This window comes from Grammomys surdaster, unplaced genomic scaffold (genome assembly GCF_004785775.1).
Source record: "Grammomys surdaster isolate TR1022 unplaced genomic scaffold, NIH_TR_1.0 273, whole genome shotgun sequence".
In the NCBI taxonomy this organism is placed as follows: Eukaryota; Metazoa; Chordata; class Mammalia; order Rodentia; family Muridae; genus Grammomys; species Grammomys surdaster.
Window position 1 is genome coordinate 1,271,276 of NW_021604714.1, and position 15,538 is coordinate 1,286,813.

General features: G+C 51.0%; 1 protein-coding gene across 1 annotated transcript in view; it reads left to right on the forward strand.

Annotated features, from left to right (window-relative positions):
• Window positions 1–9,026, forward strand: part of Spock2 (SPARC (osteonectin), cwcv and kazal like domains proteoglycan 2) — a 28,030-nt gene extending 19,004 nt beyond the window's left edge. The window contains exons 7-11 of the mRNA XM_028776885.1: window positions 71–187; window positions 746–964; window positions 3,492–3,554; window positions 4,912–5,049; window positions 5,164–9,026. Coding sequence (XP_028632718.1) covers window positions 71–187; window positions 746–964; window positions 3,492–3,554; window positions 4,912–5,049; window positions 5,164–5,309 — 683 coding nt within the window. The 3' untranslated portion in view covers window positions 5,310–9,026. The remainder of the gene's footprint in view (window positions 1–70; window positions 188–745; window positions 965–3,491; window positions 3,555–4,911; window positions 5,050–5,163) is intronic.
• The last annotated feature ends 6,512 nt before the right edge of the window (window positions 9,027–15,538 follow it).

A 15,538-nucleotide genomic window follows, 5' to 3' on the forward strand; every position in this document is an offset into this window, starting at 1 on the left:
TTCTGTTCTGTTCTGTTCTGTTCTGTTCTGTTCTGTTCTGTTCTGTTTTCTGTTCTGTTCTGCATCGCAGAGACCTGCACAGGACAGGACCTGGCCGACCTGGGGGATAGGCTCCGTGACTGGTTCCAGCTCCTTCGTGAGAACTCCAAGCAAAACGGCTCAGCCAGCAGTGCAGCTAGCCCTGCAGGTGGCATGGGGACCAATACTGTGCCTGGGGTGGGGTGGGGTGAGGTAGGGAAGACAGGAAGGGGCCCAGCAGACAGGTGTCACGGGGCCAGCCTGCTTCTGTCCCCTTCCTTGTCAGATTCCAAGCCTACGATGTGAACCCCCAAAGAGCTGTACCTTGAAGTAGAGTGGTCGGATGGCTTTAGCCATGGGTGCCAGAGCTTAGTCCCTCCAGGGGGTAGCCAAGGAAACGGGAAGAAATGCTGTTTTCTAGGCCCAAGGATATAGCCAGGGAGAACACTGCCAAGCATACTTACAGCCCTGGTTCTTATCCTCAGTAGCCAAGAAACATCTTCAGAAAGGCTTGTAAAATAGGCTTCAAGTGGGTCAGGTACAGTTCTATGTAAGGGTAGAGGCAAAGGCCTTTGGGTCTTTGTTTTCCATACCCCGTGGTAGTTTCAGGCTAACCTGACTCTGAACAGAGGGCTGGGGCTGAGAAATACATAGAGAGACGGATGGACAGATGGATGGACAGACGCATGGACAGCAGAGCCCATCTGAATTCCAGTCTCCTTTCCAGGGTTGGACAAGAGCCTGGGGGCCAGTTGCAAGGACTCCATCGGTTGGATGTTCTCTAAGCTGGACACCAGTGGAGACCTCTTCCTGGACCAGACAGAACTGGCTGCCATCAACCTGGACAAATACGAGGTCTGCATCCGCCCCTTCTTCAACTCCTGTGATACCTACAAAGATGGCCGCGTCTCTACTGCTGAGTGGTGCTTCTGTTTCTGGAGGGAGAGTGAGTACTGCCCGTGGCTCTCTGGCACTGGCTTCCTTCCTGAGGGCCGAGCCCCAACCATAGCCTCTTTCTGGGAGTCACAGTGGTTGCCTCTTGCTCACACCCTTAGGCTCAGAGCCTTCTCAGCCCATCTCTTTGCTGTATCTATCAGGGGTGCTCTCACTGATTAGAACCCAGGGCAGACTCCCAGGTGGACTGGATTTTGTGGGTCCCAAGGCTTGTGTGCTTTTAGATACCTTTAAATAAATTAAATAGAAATCAACATGAGGGATCGCGAGCTGGCTCTGTGGATAAAGCATCTGCCCTGATGAACCTAGTTTCAGCCTCAGAACTTATAGCTTATAGAAAGGTGGAGGGAGGGAATGCTCTCCCCAGAGTTGTCCTCTGACCTTCACATGTACAACATGCTATGTACAAACCTGCCCTTGCAAATACACACACACACACACACACACACACATACATAGACACACGTGATAATACACATACATACAACTATGTATGTCATGTTTTGGGGGGCCCTTGGAGAATCTGAGAGGGGGTGGTGCAGGAGAGGGCCTTGGAGCTGAGGACACATTAGTTTTTCATGGCTCCCTTCTGATGGTCACATCTTCTTTACCCCAAACAGTTGATTATGTAAGTTATCATTAGCCCACACATGAAGACTTTCTTTTTTTTGAGACAGGATTTCATACATTCCAGGATATCCTGGACCTCACCATGTGGCTTTCGTGTGATTCCCCAATGCTGGGGTTATAGGCATGCACCAGCCACACCCAGATTTAAACAAAAAAAAGATTTATTTATTTCGTGTATGTGAGTCATACATACATACTGTCACTGTTTTCAAACATACCAGAGAAAGTCATTGAATCCCATTGCAGATGGTTGTGAGCCACCATGTGGTTGCTGAGAATTGAACTCAGAACCTCTGGAAGAGTAGTCAATGCTTTTAACCGCTGAGCCATCTCTCTAGCTTCTGTCCCAGTTTTTACTTTTACTGTGTCTCTTTCATCTTTTGGAGACAGGGTAGCATATAGACCAAGGTGGCTTAGAACTCACTCCATATCCCAGACTGTCCTTGGACCTGTGGTCTTCTTTGTCTCCTGAGTGCTGGGATTATAGGGTGTACCACCACACCTGCTGCTTGGCATCTGTTAGCCGTGTGTGCTCAGATCCAGAGCTGGGTCTGTGTTTAGAAACACCTCGGCCAAGGAGCAAATGATGGAGAAACTGAGGTCCTAGTGAGCTGCCTGGCCAGCTGCTGGGGTGAACCCAGTGCCTCTGCTGACCACTGAATGGTCAAAGTGAGAAGCATCTGCAGCCTAAGGCAAGGCTTGGCTAGGGCTCCACCATATGTTGATTTGGGGTTCCAAATAAGTGACCACATCTTTGTGAGTTCAATTTCTGGGAGATAACAGTATCTATCTCAGAGGCTGCGTGAGCACAAACTGAGGAACTCAGGATGCACGGCACCATGGGAGTCACGCCTCCCTTAGTGATGCTGAGGCCCAAGAGCCTTTCTGTCCTCAGTGTGCTGACCAGCCTGCTGCCGCCTGTGCTGCCTCAGCATGTCCGCTCCACAGGGTGCTGCTGTCCATCTCACTTCCGCAAATGCAGAAGGCTTGAGATGTCCTGTTTTACTATCAGGCAGACCTCTGGTTTGGAAGGCCATGGTCTCCCCAAGGTCCCAGACAGTAGAGACAGGCTACCAGTTATGTTCAGGCCCCCGGGGGTTAAGTCTAACATCTTCTAGTCTTCTTTTCTCCTACGGTTTCTCAGCCTGTGGTGCCTGCCTGTCCCTTCTGCCTCTTCTGAATTTTTGTTGTTGTTGTGTGGGTTGTTTGTTTGGTTTGGTTTTTGAGACAAAGACTCACTATCTGACTGGGGATTTCCTGGAACTTTTTATGTTGACCAGGGTAGCCTTAAACTCACAGCTATTGGGCTGGAGAGATGGCTCAGTGGTTAAGAGCACTGACTGTACTTCCAGAGGTCCTGAGTTCAAATCCCAGCAACCACGTGGTGGCTCACAACCATCTGTACTGAGATCTGATGCCCTCTTCTGGTGTGTCTGAAGACAGCTACAGTGTATTCATATATAATAAATAAAATAAATCTTAAAAAAAAAATCTTAAAAAAAAAACAACTCACAGCTATCCACCTGCTTCTGCCTCCAGAATGCAGTGGTTAAAGGTAGGCACCACCATAGCCAGCTCTCTTTTGAACTTTTTAGCTTATCCTATGAGAGCCATCACCCCAGAGAACCCTGGGATTCTTGGGATCCTTAGCCTGTCTTAAGCGGTGATGATCTCCCTTAACTGAACGCTGGGTGTTTCCATCCAACAGAGCCTTACATTGGTTTGAGGATCTTAGTAGGATCAGTGCATGCCACCACCATCCTGGTGTGGCCTGATGTGAGAGACCAGGTGTTTTTATTTTGCAGAGCCCCCACAAAATGTTCTAAGTTTGGGGGGTTCAGTATGTTTTCAGCACCATGGGCCGACCCTAAGGTTGCTTCTCTCTACAGAGCCCCCCTGTCTGGCAGAACTGGAGCGCACACAGATCCAGGAGGCAGCCAAGAAGAAGCCAGGTAGGGAGGGACTGCAGAGGAGGGGCCAGGGATGCCTCCCTAAGCTTCCTTGAGGCCCAGAGGTTTCAACTGCCTGGCTTTATGGCACATGGTGAACCAAGAAGAGGCCCTGGCCTAGGACGGCACAGGAAAACACCTCTCCTGGTTTCATTGGCTTGGTAGGCAAGAGTCTCCTCAGCTGCCCCTCAGGGAGTATGCTTAAACACTTTGGGCTAGCCAGACCAGGGCTGGAGAGTCCGCTACTTAAATTCACTGCAACAGGTGTGTGTCTGAGGCTGGAATGGGACCCCCTGCACGGGAGATGCTCACCCCCCTCCACGGGAGATGCTCATTCACATTCTAAGTGAAGACCCTGGAGAGAGGAGAGACCCAGCCCAGCCTAGATGAGAACCGATGGGCAAGGCAGACGAGGTTCATGGCCGTGTAAGCCTTTAGACGGCCCAGCCATGGGAGCACTGAGCATGCAGAATCGGGAAGAGGATTCCCAACTCTGACTGTTGTGTAGGTGCTCGGGGAGAATGCAGGTGGGCATAAGCCTCCTGATAGGCCAGTGGAGATCTTTCTGGGGGACTAGCCAGGGACATACACCGATGGCATCAGGTAAAACCTTGAGGTCTCAACAACAACAACAACAACAACAACAACAACAACAACAACATAGTAGGAAGGGGCCCAGGCAGCTGGAGGGTGATGTTGAGGGTATAGCGATCCCGAGAGGTGGGCCTTGTGGCTCCTTGAGAGTCATATGACTGAGCTCACAAGACCAGCACACTGAATGAGCACCCAGTCCCCAACCCCCCCCCCCCCATAGGGCTGTGCTGAGTAGGCCTACTGACCTCCAGGCTCGGTGAGGAAGCTATTCTATCATCCACTCCTCCAAGCAGGCCCCCAGGCCTTAGGATCCCCACTCTAGCCACCCTGGTTGTCTCTGTGGTTCTTATCCCTTCCCGACACCCCCCAACCTCCCTGACTAAAACATCTCAGAAGATGCCTCGTGGACAATCTGGGGACCTGAGAGAAATGAGTGAGCCCCAATGAAGGAAGAGAAACTCCGCACTCCTAGCTGGAGAAAAACCAAGAGTGAGATCAAACTTACTAACACGTGAGGCCAGACTGTCCCACAAAAGGAAGGCCATGAGACACAGGAAACAGCAGCACCTGATAGCATCCTCGAAGAAGCCTGAGCATGTGACTGACACAGGGACACCGGGGAAGGGGGCTCTGTGCTTCCAGTCAGGAGCCATGCGTGTCTGGTTTCTTAGGGGGTGGGTGTCAGTACCAGGCTCTCAGGCCGTCTAGGCCCCTGCTCACACACGACTCCAGAGCCCACTCTCCGGACTCCCGCCCTAACCCTCAGGTGTCTTCATCCCGAGCTGTGATGAGGATGGTTACTACCGGAAGATGCAGTGTGACCAGAGCAGCGGTGACTGCTGGTGCGTGGACCAGCTGGGGCTGGAGCTGACCGGCACACGCATGCGTGGGAACCCTGACTGTGGTAAGGAGCACACGCCTAGTTCTCAGGGCCGTGTCCGTGGGGCAGGACCCCAGGCTGAGAGAGCAGACGCAGGGTGGAGGTTCCTTACCGGCCATTCGCTTGTTTTCCCAACAGATGACATCGTGGGTTTCTCCGGGGACTTTGGAAGCGGTGTCGGCTGGGAGGATGAGGAGGAGAAGGAGACAGAAGAGGCCGGCGAGGAGGCTGAGGAGGAGGAGGGTGAGGCGGGTGAGGCAGATGACGGCGGCTACATCTGGTAGATGGCCCTTGACGGCCTCGGCAGGCCAGGGTGCCGACGGCCAGAAAGACGGGCCAGAAGAGACCTGGACAACAGCAGGCAACTTAGCAAATGGATCCGGAAGTCAGTGCGAAGGACCCTGGCTCCAGTGGGGAGGACTGGAGAGCGTGGCTTGCTTGCGTGACTGGGGTGCTCGTGCGTGTGCGTGTGCGTGTGCGAGCGTGTGTGCATGTGTGTGTCATGCGAGTCACCCAAAGGTTATTGATTTTCAAATGCACACTTTCACACACATAGACGCACTAAGAGACCAAAATCAATGAGACGAGATGCCCCTCATCCTGTCCCTCACCCAATACCTGCAATTCCTTCCCTGCCCAATCAACCCAACCCCCTCCTGCCTTTCTTCCTTCCTCTTCTGAGGCCAGAGAGAGGAAGGGCAGGAAGCTGAAAGCTGAGCATCGTCCTCAGATCGGGCTGATCTGATATGAAAGCCCCACCATGGTCTTGTGCTGATGAAGGCAGGACTGGACACACAACAAGGCTTACCCTTCTGCTGACATCCCAAGGCACACACAACAAGGCTTACCCTTCTGCTGACATCCCAAGGCCCAGTCGCAAGTGTGTCCCACTGTGGCCCTGGGCTGCTTCGTTAAGGATAGCTGTCTATGTGGCCCAACACAAAACAGTGAACTTATTTGAAACATAGGAGGTTTTTTTTGTTACTGTTTTTTGTTCTTTTGATAACTGGATTGAAGAGTTCTTGAGTGTGGACGTTGTAGATGACAATGCTCTGTTACAATGTCAAAAGATGGGACACACCTGATAGATTATCTCCAGAGAGAGCCCAGCAGAACAGGCAGAGACCGTGAGGCAGAGGAGGATAGGTCCTTTGATACCAGATCTCAGATTGACCCAGTCAGCACCTGTTGCCTCATGGGGCTCTAGGCTGCTTTCTTGGCAAATGGGTACTGTCATCATCCATCTGAGCTTTGGTGCAGCCTGCTATGAGGGCTTGCAGCTGCGACCTCTGTTCCCTGGTGAGGGCCTCCCTTGTCCTGAGGAGCAGAGGACCAGAAAGCAGTACATGTCTACCCACCGCCTCCTTGACCCTCTAGGAAATGGTCCCCTTTTGACTAGACCAGTAGAAAGCCATGTCCCTGAGATCCTTGTGAGGAAGCATGGGAAGCTGTGACTTCCTGTGCCCAGAGATTGTCCTGGAGGAGAGGCCCCAAACCTTAGTCCTCATAACCATGGCTTTCCTCTGTCTAAAGGGTCCCCAAGATGGCCCCAGCAGAACTGTGCCCCAGACTTAATTTAAAACCCTACAGCATATCTGAATAGAGAACAATGTATCAGAGGGGACCACACTGGGCAGCTAGGCCCTGAGGCCATGCCCTGGTATCCAAGCCCAGTGGGAGGGGCTTTTACCCAGATGCCCTATGGGATTTTGTGTGTTTATTGCTCCCCACTTCCCCCTCTCAAAGGAAATTCCTTAATATATTTGATGAAGAATTTCTTACCTGATATCCTTTGGTGCGTGTGTGCATGCATGTGTGCATGCATGCTTACCTCTGTGTGTGTATGTGTGTATGTGTGTGTGTATGTGTGTGTGTGTGTGTGTGAGAGAGAGAGAGAGAGAGAGAGAGAGAGAGAGAGAGAGAGAGAGGGGACACTTGAGGGCCACCCTGATGGCTAGGGAGAGTGAGAGCAGCCCCCTGTGTGGTGTAAGGCTGGGCAGCTACTGGGGTCCTTGTGCTGAGGCTTGCAGGACAAAGCCCCAGTCTGGCTTTCCCCCAGCCTCTTGGGCACTGGCTGGTTACATCCACTGAGTATCGGTTGGACTTTAGGGAAGAGCCTCCTCCTTCCCATTCCTTCTGCCACCCTGGAATGGCCACCTTCCTTGTCATCCCCTGGGGGAAATATGGACACACCACTAAGCTCCATAAAGTGCTTCTCATCCCACGACACAGTTCTGACTCTCCGGGTGACTGTCACCTAATCCCATCCTCTTCCTCCTCCCTCCCTCCCTCCCTCCCTTCCTCAGGCCTCTGCAATCATCCTCTGGTCCCTGGCTCAGTCACATCAGCCCTCTGCATTCTAGAAACACCCGTTCCTCCTCCTCCCCTTCCTCCTCCCCTCCCCTCCCCCTCCTCCAGCTGGAGTTACTTGAAACTTCCTGCTCTCGCTAGGATGGAGTCTAATTCTTCCTCTACCCTAGCTGGATTTCCAGAACATCCCAGGGTAGCTGTGAAAGATTTTAGGCTCTCTCTGGGGTGTGGAGGGGGTGGTGTAGAGGAAGAAGCAATTCCTTCTTTCACCCCGCCCCGCTGGGGAGCTGTGCTCTGTGTGTCCCTGGATCTTCTGATTTTTGTATCTGACTTTGTAAATATGTTTTAGGAAGAAAGCAGAAGGTGTTGGTCAGGCCTCAGGGGTCCAGAAGTTTGTCCCTCTCTCAAGCACCCCCACCCCATACTGCCCTTCACCCCCACTGAGACAGAGTCCCACAAAGGTAGGCAGAGCAGCTGTTCCTGGTGGGGCAGAACGTCCCCAAGTAGCTCCTGGTTAAGTAAGCTTCAGGTTTCCCCAGGAGCGAGGTCACAGGTCAGATTATTGTCAGTCCTGCAGCCTCATCCTTCAATAAACTGGCTGTCCAGTTCAGTTCCTCCACGCTCCTGCCAGCTCCCGTTCCCTTGCTGTGGGCAGGAGAGTTAGGGCTGTGTTGGAAAGGGTACAACCAAATTACAGCAGCACCACATCTTGCCGGGCCCTGGAGCTGCCCTACTAAGAGCCTCTTTAGCCCTTGAGTGCTGGGAGGCATGGTGTAGGCTGGAGCAGTTTGAGGTTGGAGGGAGTAAATGTGCCTAGGGAGACCGCTCCGAGGTCCCGGGAAGAGCAGGGATGGGGCTTAGCCTGAGAGCCCAGACAGGAGGCAAAGTTGGTGAGAGAGTCATGGGACATCTTGACTCCCCCCATCCCCAGTGCTCTACAGGAGTCGTGACCACATGTGATGGGTGGGCACAGGTCCGTCCTTACTCCAGCCCCCTCCCCTGGTTTCAGTTGGTACCCACTTGGCCATTCTTGAGCTTTTATCTGCTTTCGGCTTCACTACTAAGTGGGTAGGTGGGGTCTTTTGATATGGGCACCCCAAAGCCTGAGACCACAACCCTTGGAAAGAACCAGGGGCCCATCTTTGACACCTGGGTCATCACGAGCCCTCCCGCCTGCAGTTGTCCCAGGGAAGGACCTGGGGTGTGTGAAAGGAGATTCAAGACATCCGTTCCAAGTCAGACAGCAACCCGCTTCTCAGCCCGTGTCCCACTCAAACTGTCCAATGTGTAATCACTGAGCTTAGAGTTACCGTTGTGGTCAAGTGCTTGGGTTCCGTCTGTAGATTTCAGTGCTGACGTTGTATCTCTCAGTAATTTTAGATGTCTTAAAAAAAAAAAACTGAACAAGTGTTAGGCCCGTGTGTGCGTTGGTGGGCACTCAAGCATCCCATGGGTGACCCCATTCTCTCCCTTTCCTCTGTGCCCCGCCTCCTTCTGCCCCGCACTTTCCTCTGCGCCACGCCCCTCCTGCCCCGCCCATCCCCACCTGCCTCCACCCGGAGCCCCTCACCTTGCTGTGGTCTTTATCTGCCTATTACTCAGCCTAAGGAAACAAGTTCACTCTACACACGCATAAAGGAAAGCAAATGTTATTTTTAAGAAAATGGAAAATAAAAACTTTATAAACACCACCTGCTGAGAAACCTTTGCTTATTCTGCCTTAGCGTTGTCTTAAGAGTCGACCTTTGCAAATGAGACCCTGTGGTCCAGACTACCTCGGTCAGCTTTGTGCTCTTACCATTGCGAGAGAGACCATGGAGAAGGCAAGCCTGATTCATCCACAGAGGACCAGGCACAGTTTGAGATGCCTAGCATTATTGCAAAGATGCTTCCCGTCTAAATTAGCCTCTCTGTCAGTAAGCACACCCCTGTGTCTCAGCTACAAAGCAGAGATAAAACCGGGTGTGTGTTAGCACATTATGGACCATTCCCTCGTGATTTTTCCTTTAATTAAAAATCATCGCATTTATTGTGTGTGTGTGTGTGTGTGTGTGTGGTCAGAGGACAACTTGAGGGAACTGGTCCTGTCCTTCCAGCAAATGTGGGTCCCGAGGGTCACTCTGGTTGTCAGGTTTGGTGATATGAGCTTTTTTTTTTCCCCCCACTGAACCATGCCTGCGTTTTAAAAAAAATCACCTCATAAGAGTCTAGGAGATGGCTCAGTGAGTAAAGTCACATGACTTGATTTGATTCCTGAGACCCATATGGTAGAAGGAGACGCTTGACTCTAGCAAGTTGTCCCCTGACCTACACACACACACACACACACACACACACACACACACCCCTGTGCTGAGGCACACACATGATACCCTCACACAACAGAAATAAAAATATAAAATGACTTAGTAGGTACATGTTATTGGCTGTTATGGATCTTCCCTGGTGAGTTTTTGGACCCTGATTCTGCTGTTACTATAAAGAGCGCTGTGTTGGGTTTGGGCTTCATCTTGGGTTATTTTCAGATTCCCAGAAATGGAATGGCCATGTGACAAGTCATGGCTTTGTTCTCTTTCCCTTCCTCCCTTCCTCCTTCCTCCCTTCATGTATGAGTGCTCTATCTGCATTTACACCTGCATGCCAGAAGAGGGCACCAAATCCCGTTACAAATGATTCTGAGCCACCAAGTGATTGCTGGGAATTGAACTCAGGACCTCTGGAAGAGCAGCCAGTGCTCTTAACCACTGAGCCATCTCCCCAGTCCCTCTTCCTTTTCTTAATGCAGGCTGGCTTGGAACTCTGTAGGCCAAACTGGCCTTGAACTCATGGCAAACCTCCTGCCTCAGCCCACAAGTGCTGGGGACGGGGGCATCACTGCCACACTCAACTTGTTTCCTGAAACACAGAATATGAAAGTTTCCACATAGCCTTTCTGAGGTTTTCAAACACCACCACAACCCAGTTCTAGAACTTGCCTCATAGTTGTAAGCTGGGGATGGAACCCAGGATGTTGTGTGAGCTAAGCATGCAGTCCCAGTAAACTTAAGCCATATGGTGACTCCAGCACAACAAACTGGTTTTTCAGGCAGGCTGACCTGTCAGAGGCAGCCCAGTCAGCAGCGTATGCTCTCTGAGGTCCCTCTGTGCTGACCTGCATACAAATACTGATTTCCTTAGGCCTTGTCCAGTTGGCAAAAGAGCCACACATTATTTTTATTTCTTACCAGATCTGGAGACTGTTCCGCTGTGACTCTTCGGCTCACAGGCCCCTGTGATTTCCATAAGAGACCCCCGGAGGGCCATGTGTTAAAGGCTTGGTCCCCCGCCAGTGGAATACAAGGGGGTGGCAGGAGATGGAGCCCAGTGGGAAGCAGGGAATTATGGGATGTTGACCTTTTCCCCCCTCTCTCTTTGCTTCTGGGCCAAGTGAACAGCTTGCTTCAGCTCAGGCTTCTCCTGAAATGGTGATTTTTCTCATTGTTTGCACAATATACCTGATAAAAGCAAAGAAGAAAGCACAGGAAAGAAGGGCTCATGTTGGCTCAGGGTCGGAGGATACAGTCTGTCATAGCAGGCATATCCTGCAGGTAGGAGGTGTGCAGTCAGAGTGTGAGGCATGTGCACCCGAGACAGAAAGCAGAGAAAGGTGAATGAGGGTGTTCAGCTCATTTCCCTGCCATGCCTCTATTTTAAAATTGATCTGAGATCCCAGCCCATGGGACAATACCACCCATAGTCAGTATCAATCTTCCAGCATCATTTAAAGCGTCTGGAAACCTACACAGATTAACCTCAGAGATACATCTCCTAGGCAACCCCAAATCTGGTCAAAGTGACAGAGAAGCTGGCCTCCACACCCCAGCCTAGTGACCTTGGACTAAAACCTCTGGAGTCACTTCAGAAGACTCTTCCATTTAAACTACTTCAGCTGGCTGGCATCCTCCCTCCCCGACAGTCCCCTACCTAAACACATCTTCCTTTTAACCAGCTTTTTTGGGCATGAGAGTGGGGTGTGGAGGCCAGACCCTGCCTGGGAACTTCAACTCTAGACAGGCGACCATGTGACCACAAGAAAGTCCTCCAAGTATGGTGAGAACCACACCGTGGGGCAGGGCTTGAGTCTCTCACCAGCCCAGGCTGGAAGCTGGTTTGTTGAATGAAGTCTTTGGGTCAGCACTAAGGAGGCTGCACAGTTCATGATGCCCAGTCCACCCTCGGGAGCCCTCCTTGTGAGCATCCTCGACTTTCAAGGAAAGTGTGGCTTTTCTACTTCATGGATCAGCATTTATTCTGAAAGAATTCACCCACTGGTGACATATCCCAGCAGTCTGGATTCCCATGGTCACTTGGGTTAGTAGCAGACAGAATGTTGCTGGGGACAGACCCAGGCCAACTGGCAGCAGAGAGTGAAGCCGTCCAGACTTCTAGAAAGCCCACTGCTCCCCAGTTCCCCTGGACATGTCCCTGTTTTCAGCCAGTGTGTCACCCCCTCTTCTCTTAGCATCTTGCTTCTCCCTGGTATTTAGAGTTCTGGGGACTTGGACAGAACATATAGTGACTTCATTCAAGTTTTAAGGAAGGAAAGCTGGGCCACCGGAGCAGCTGAGAATAAACCTAAGAGAAAAAAACAAATGTGCACAAACACAGATCCACACGGGTCACGTCCCTGGCACCCACCTGCCCAGCCCTGTGCCCACCACACACATTTTAGGGTGTTCGAGAGGGAGAGTGCTCAACTGAAACTAAACAAAGCCCCTATCATACACATAGATATTTAACTGACATGCGACATCAGAGAAATTGTCGGAATCTATTCATGAGTCACAGCGGGAAATGTCAGAACATACATACACTGTGCAGCAGGCAAATCGAGGCACTGCCACATCTGTTTGTCTGTCTCCACAAACATTCATCATTTCTTTGTGTTAGCAACATTCAAAGTCCCCTGAGAAGGGCTTCATGGGGCAAGAGATAGTTCAATGAAAACACTGAGTCCGGCTACTGGGAAGTAATTTAGAGACGTTGTTTACATCATTGGCAGGTAGGAGTAATAGCAGGGCAGAGGCTTCGAGGAGAACCCCAGGCCCTAGAACCAGAAACTGACAACATGGCGGGCTCTCCGAAGAGAGGAAATCAGAGTCTACACAGCAGACATGGGGCTCTTCAGTGAGGATGGGGGAGCGAGCCCACAGCCAGGCTCTCTGATCCCCAGGAAGGAGGCAGGGAAGCGTCAGTATCTGTGAGAGCGGGTGCTGCAGACATTGTGGCCTGGCTGGACTCCAACGTCACATTCTCACACACTGTGCTTGCTTTTCAAAATATGTAAGTCATTGTCAATTACGATCTTCCCACCCAGTATGGAACTCTAGTAGTCCCATTACCCATCCTCTCCCTGTGCCTCTCCCCCACACTTATCTTTCATCTACAGCTCATGACCACTCTGTGAGATGGACTTACTCAGCTTCTATACGAGACTATGCAGTGGCTGTCCGTCTATGTCTGGTCTGTTTCACTTAATATAAGGGCCTCCGAATTCATCCATATTGACAGGACTTCATCCTTTTAATGACTGTATACTATTTCATGTGTGTGTGTGTATATCTCATTTAAAAAGCACATTGTTGTCTTTATTTTGTGTGTAGGTACATGCCATGGCACACGTGTGGAAGTCAGAGAAATGTTCAGCAGGAATCCACTCTCTCTTTCCGTTCTGTGTGTCCTGCTGTTTGAGCTCAGCTCAAGGGACTTGACTGCAGGTGCCTTTACTGCTGAGTTGTCTTGCCAGGCAGGCCCCTAGGCACCACATTTTAAGTCCGACTATGGGCTCCTAGGTTGGTTCCATATTCACTGATGTGAATAGTGCTTCAGAGAGAGGAAGTGGGCAGATGTCTCTTTTGCCATCTTCCTTCCCTTCCCCTGGGTATATAACCAGCACTGAGTTTGCTGTAGTGTGTGGTTTTATTTCTGTTTTTTTTTTTTGTTGTTGTTGTTTTGTTTTTTTAAAACACCCATACTGTCCTCCAGGATAACTGAAGTAATATGCGTAGCCACCGGCTATAGAAAAGCTTCCTTTTTCTTCAAGTTGTTACCAACTTCTACTCTTTGTTTCTTCGTTTTGGGGTGGTGTGTGTGTGTGTGTGTGTGTGTGTGTGTGTGTATGTATGTAGGGGTCTCTTTTGTAGCTCACTATATAGTAGAGGCTGTCCTTAAATTCCAGATCATACTTCTGCCTCCCACTTTCTGGAATTCCAGGTGTGTGTTACCATGACTGGCTTGTTTTTGTCTTCTCGATCAGAATCATCCTGACTGGGGCGAGGTGACACCTCATTTGTGGCTTTGATCTGCCCTTCCCCAGTGACTTAGTGGAATTAAATGTTTTTTTTTTTTTTCAAAATAGTGCTAACCATTCATTCATTTAAGGTGATTCTCTTACTATATGAATTATACCCACATATAGAAATCAGAAGACACTTCTGGAACAGATAATTCTCTCTGCCACTGTGGGCTCTGCGGGATCGAACTCAGATCGTCAGGAGTAAGTGGCAATCGCTTTTACCTGCTGAGCCATCTTGTCAGCCCTCGTTGACTGTCTCCTGAGAAATGTCTTCAGGCTGCAGATAGATAGGGGAAAGAAGGGCTGCATCTGGGCTGAGAGGCAAGAAGACTTACTTGCCTAGCATGAGCAGCTCCTGGACTTGACCCCCATCGCGGAGGGAAAACCATCAATTGTTTCTCTATCAACACCCCGTGTCTTCCCGCCCTGCACAGTCCTCCCTGCGTGGACCTTTACAGGGCTTTGACCACTCTTCCCAACCACTTGTATATAATTCTGTGCGTGTGTGACTTGGCCAGGGGTGCTGTGTGTGTGTGTGTGTGTGTGTGTATAGGGAGGGGTAGAGTATATAGATGGGGAAGTATTAGGGGAAGAGGCTTCATCTCTGAAGTCATGGGGGAGTCACAACCTATGCCGGGTGCACACCTTCCTGCACACTGCTTTGAGGTCACCCAGGCTCCTCCTAGTATCCACTCACTCATTCCTCTGTAAGTAAGCCTAGTGACGTCACGGGGTCCCCAGGGTGAACTTTGATGGAATTGTACCTTAGTTTGTCATTGGGACCTTGGGGAGGGAGGATAATGATCACCCACTGTGGTGGTGAAGAAAATGGCCCCCACATAGGGAAGTGACACTATTAGGACGTGTGACTTTGTTGGGGGAAGTATGTCACTAGGGTGTGGGCTTTAAGGTCTTAGATACTGAAACCAGGCTCGAGGTGGCATTCTCTTCCTGCTGCCTGCCAATCCAGTTGTAGAAAGAACTCTCAGTTCCTTCTCCAGCACCATGTCTGCCTGCACACCAGCATGCTTCCCACCATGTGATCATGGACTAAGCCTCTGAGCTGTGATTAAACATTTCCACCCAATTAATGTTTTCCTTTATAAGAGTTGCTTTGGTCATGGTGTCTCTTCACAGCAGTAAAAACACTAAGACTCTCCCGCAGGAGAAATCTTAGCTGTGTAGGGTTTCACACTATAGTGGTGGCTAGCTAGCCAAGGCTGCCATCAAACTTGTGACAATCCTCCTGCCTCCACCACCCAAGTGCTGGGATTATGGATATGTGCCATGCCCAAATACAGATGTAGTTTTTGCTCATGTAGGAGGACGCTCTCCTAGAGTTGGCAGGCTCATGGCAAAGAAGTGAAAAGGATTGGGTAATAGTGGGGGTTGTGGGGGGGCTGCACCTGTGTATGTGTTGTATGTGGGGGGTTGTTGGACCCATGTACTTGTGTGTGTGTGTTTGGGAGGACTGGACCCATGCACCTGTGTGTGTGTGTGTCTGGACCTGTGTACCTATGTGTGTGTGGCGGGCTGGACCTGTGTGTGTATGTGGTAGGGGGGCTGGACTCATGCATCTGTGTGTGGGGGGGGGCTGGACCCATGTACCTGTGTGTGTGTTTGTGGGGGCTGGACCTATGCATCTGTTTGTGTGGGGGGGGATTGGACCTGTGTGTGTGTGGGGGGCTGGACCCATGCACCTGTGTGTGTGTGTGTGGGGTTGGACTTGTGTGTGTAGGGGGGGCTGGACCCATGCACCTGTGTGTGTATGGGGGGGCTGGACCCATGCACCCGTGTGGGGTGGGGGGCTGGATCCGTGCACTTGGGTGGTGGACACCTGGGTGGACAGGCTGTATCTTTGCAGATCTG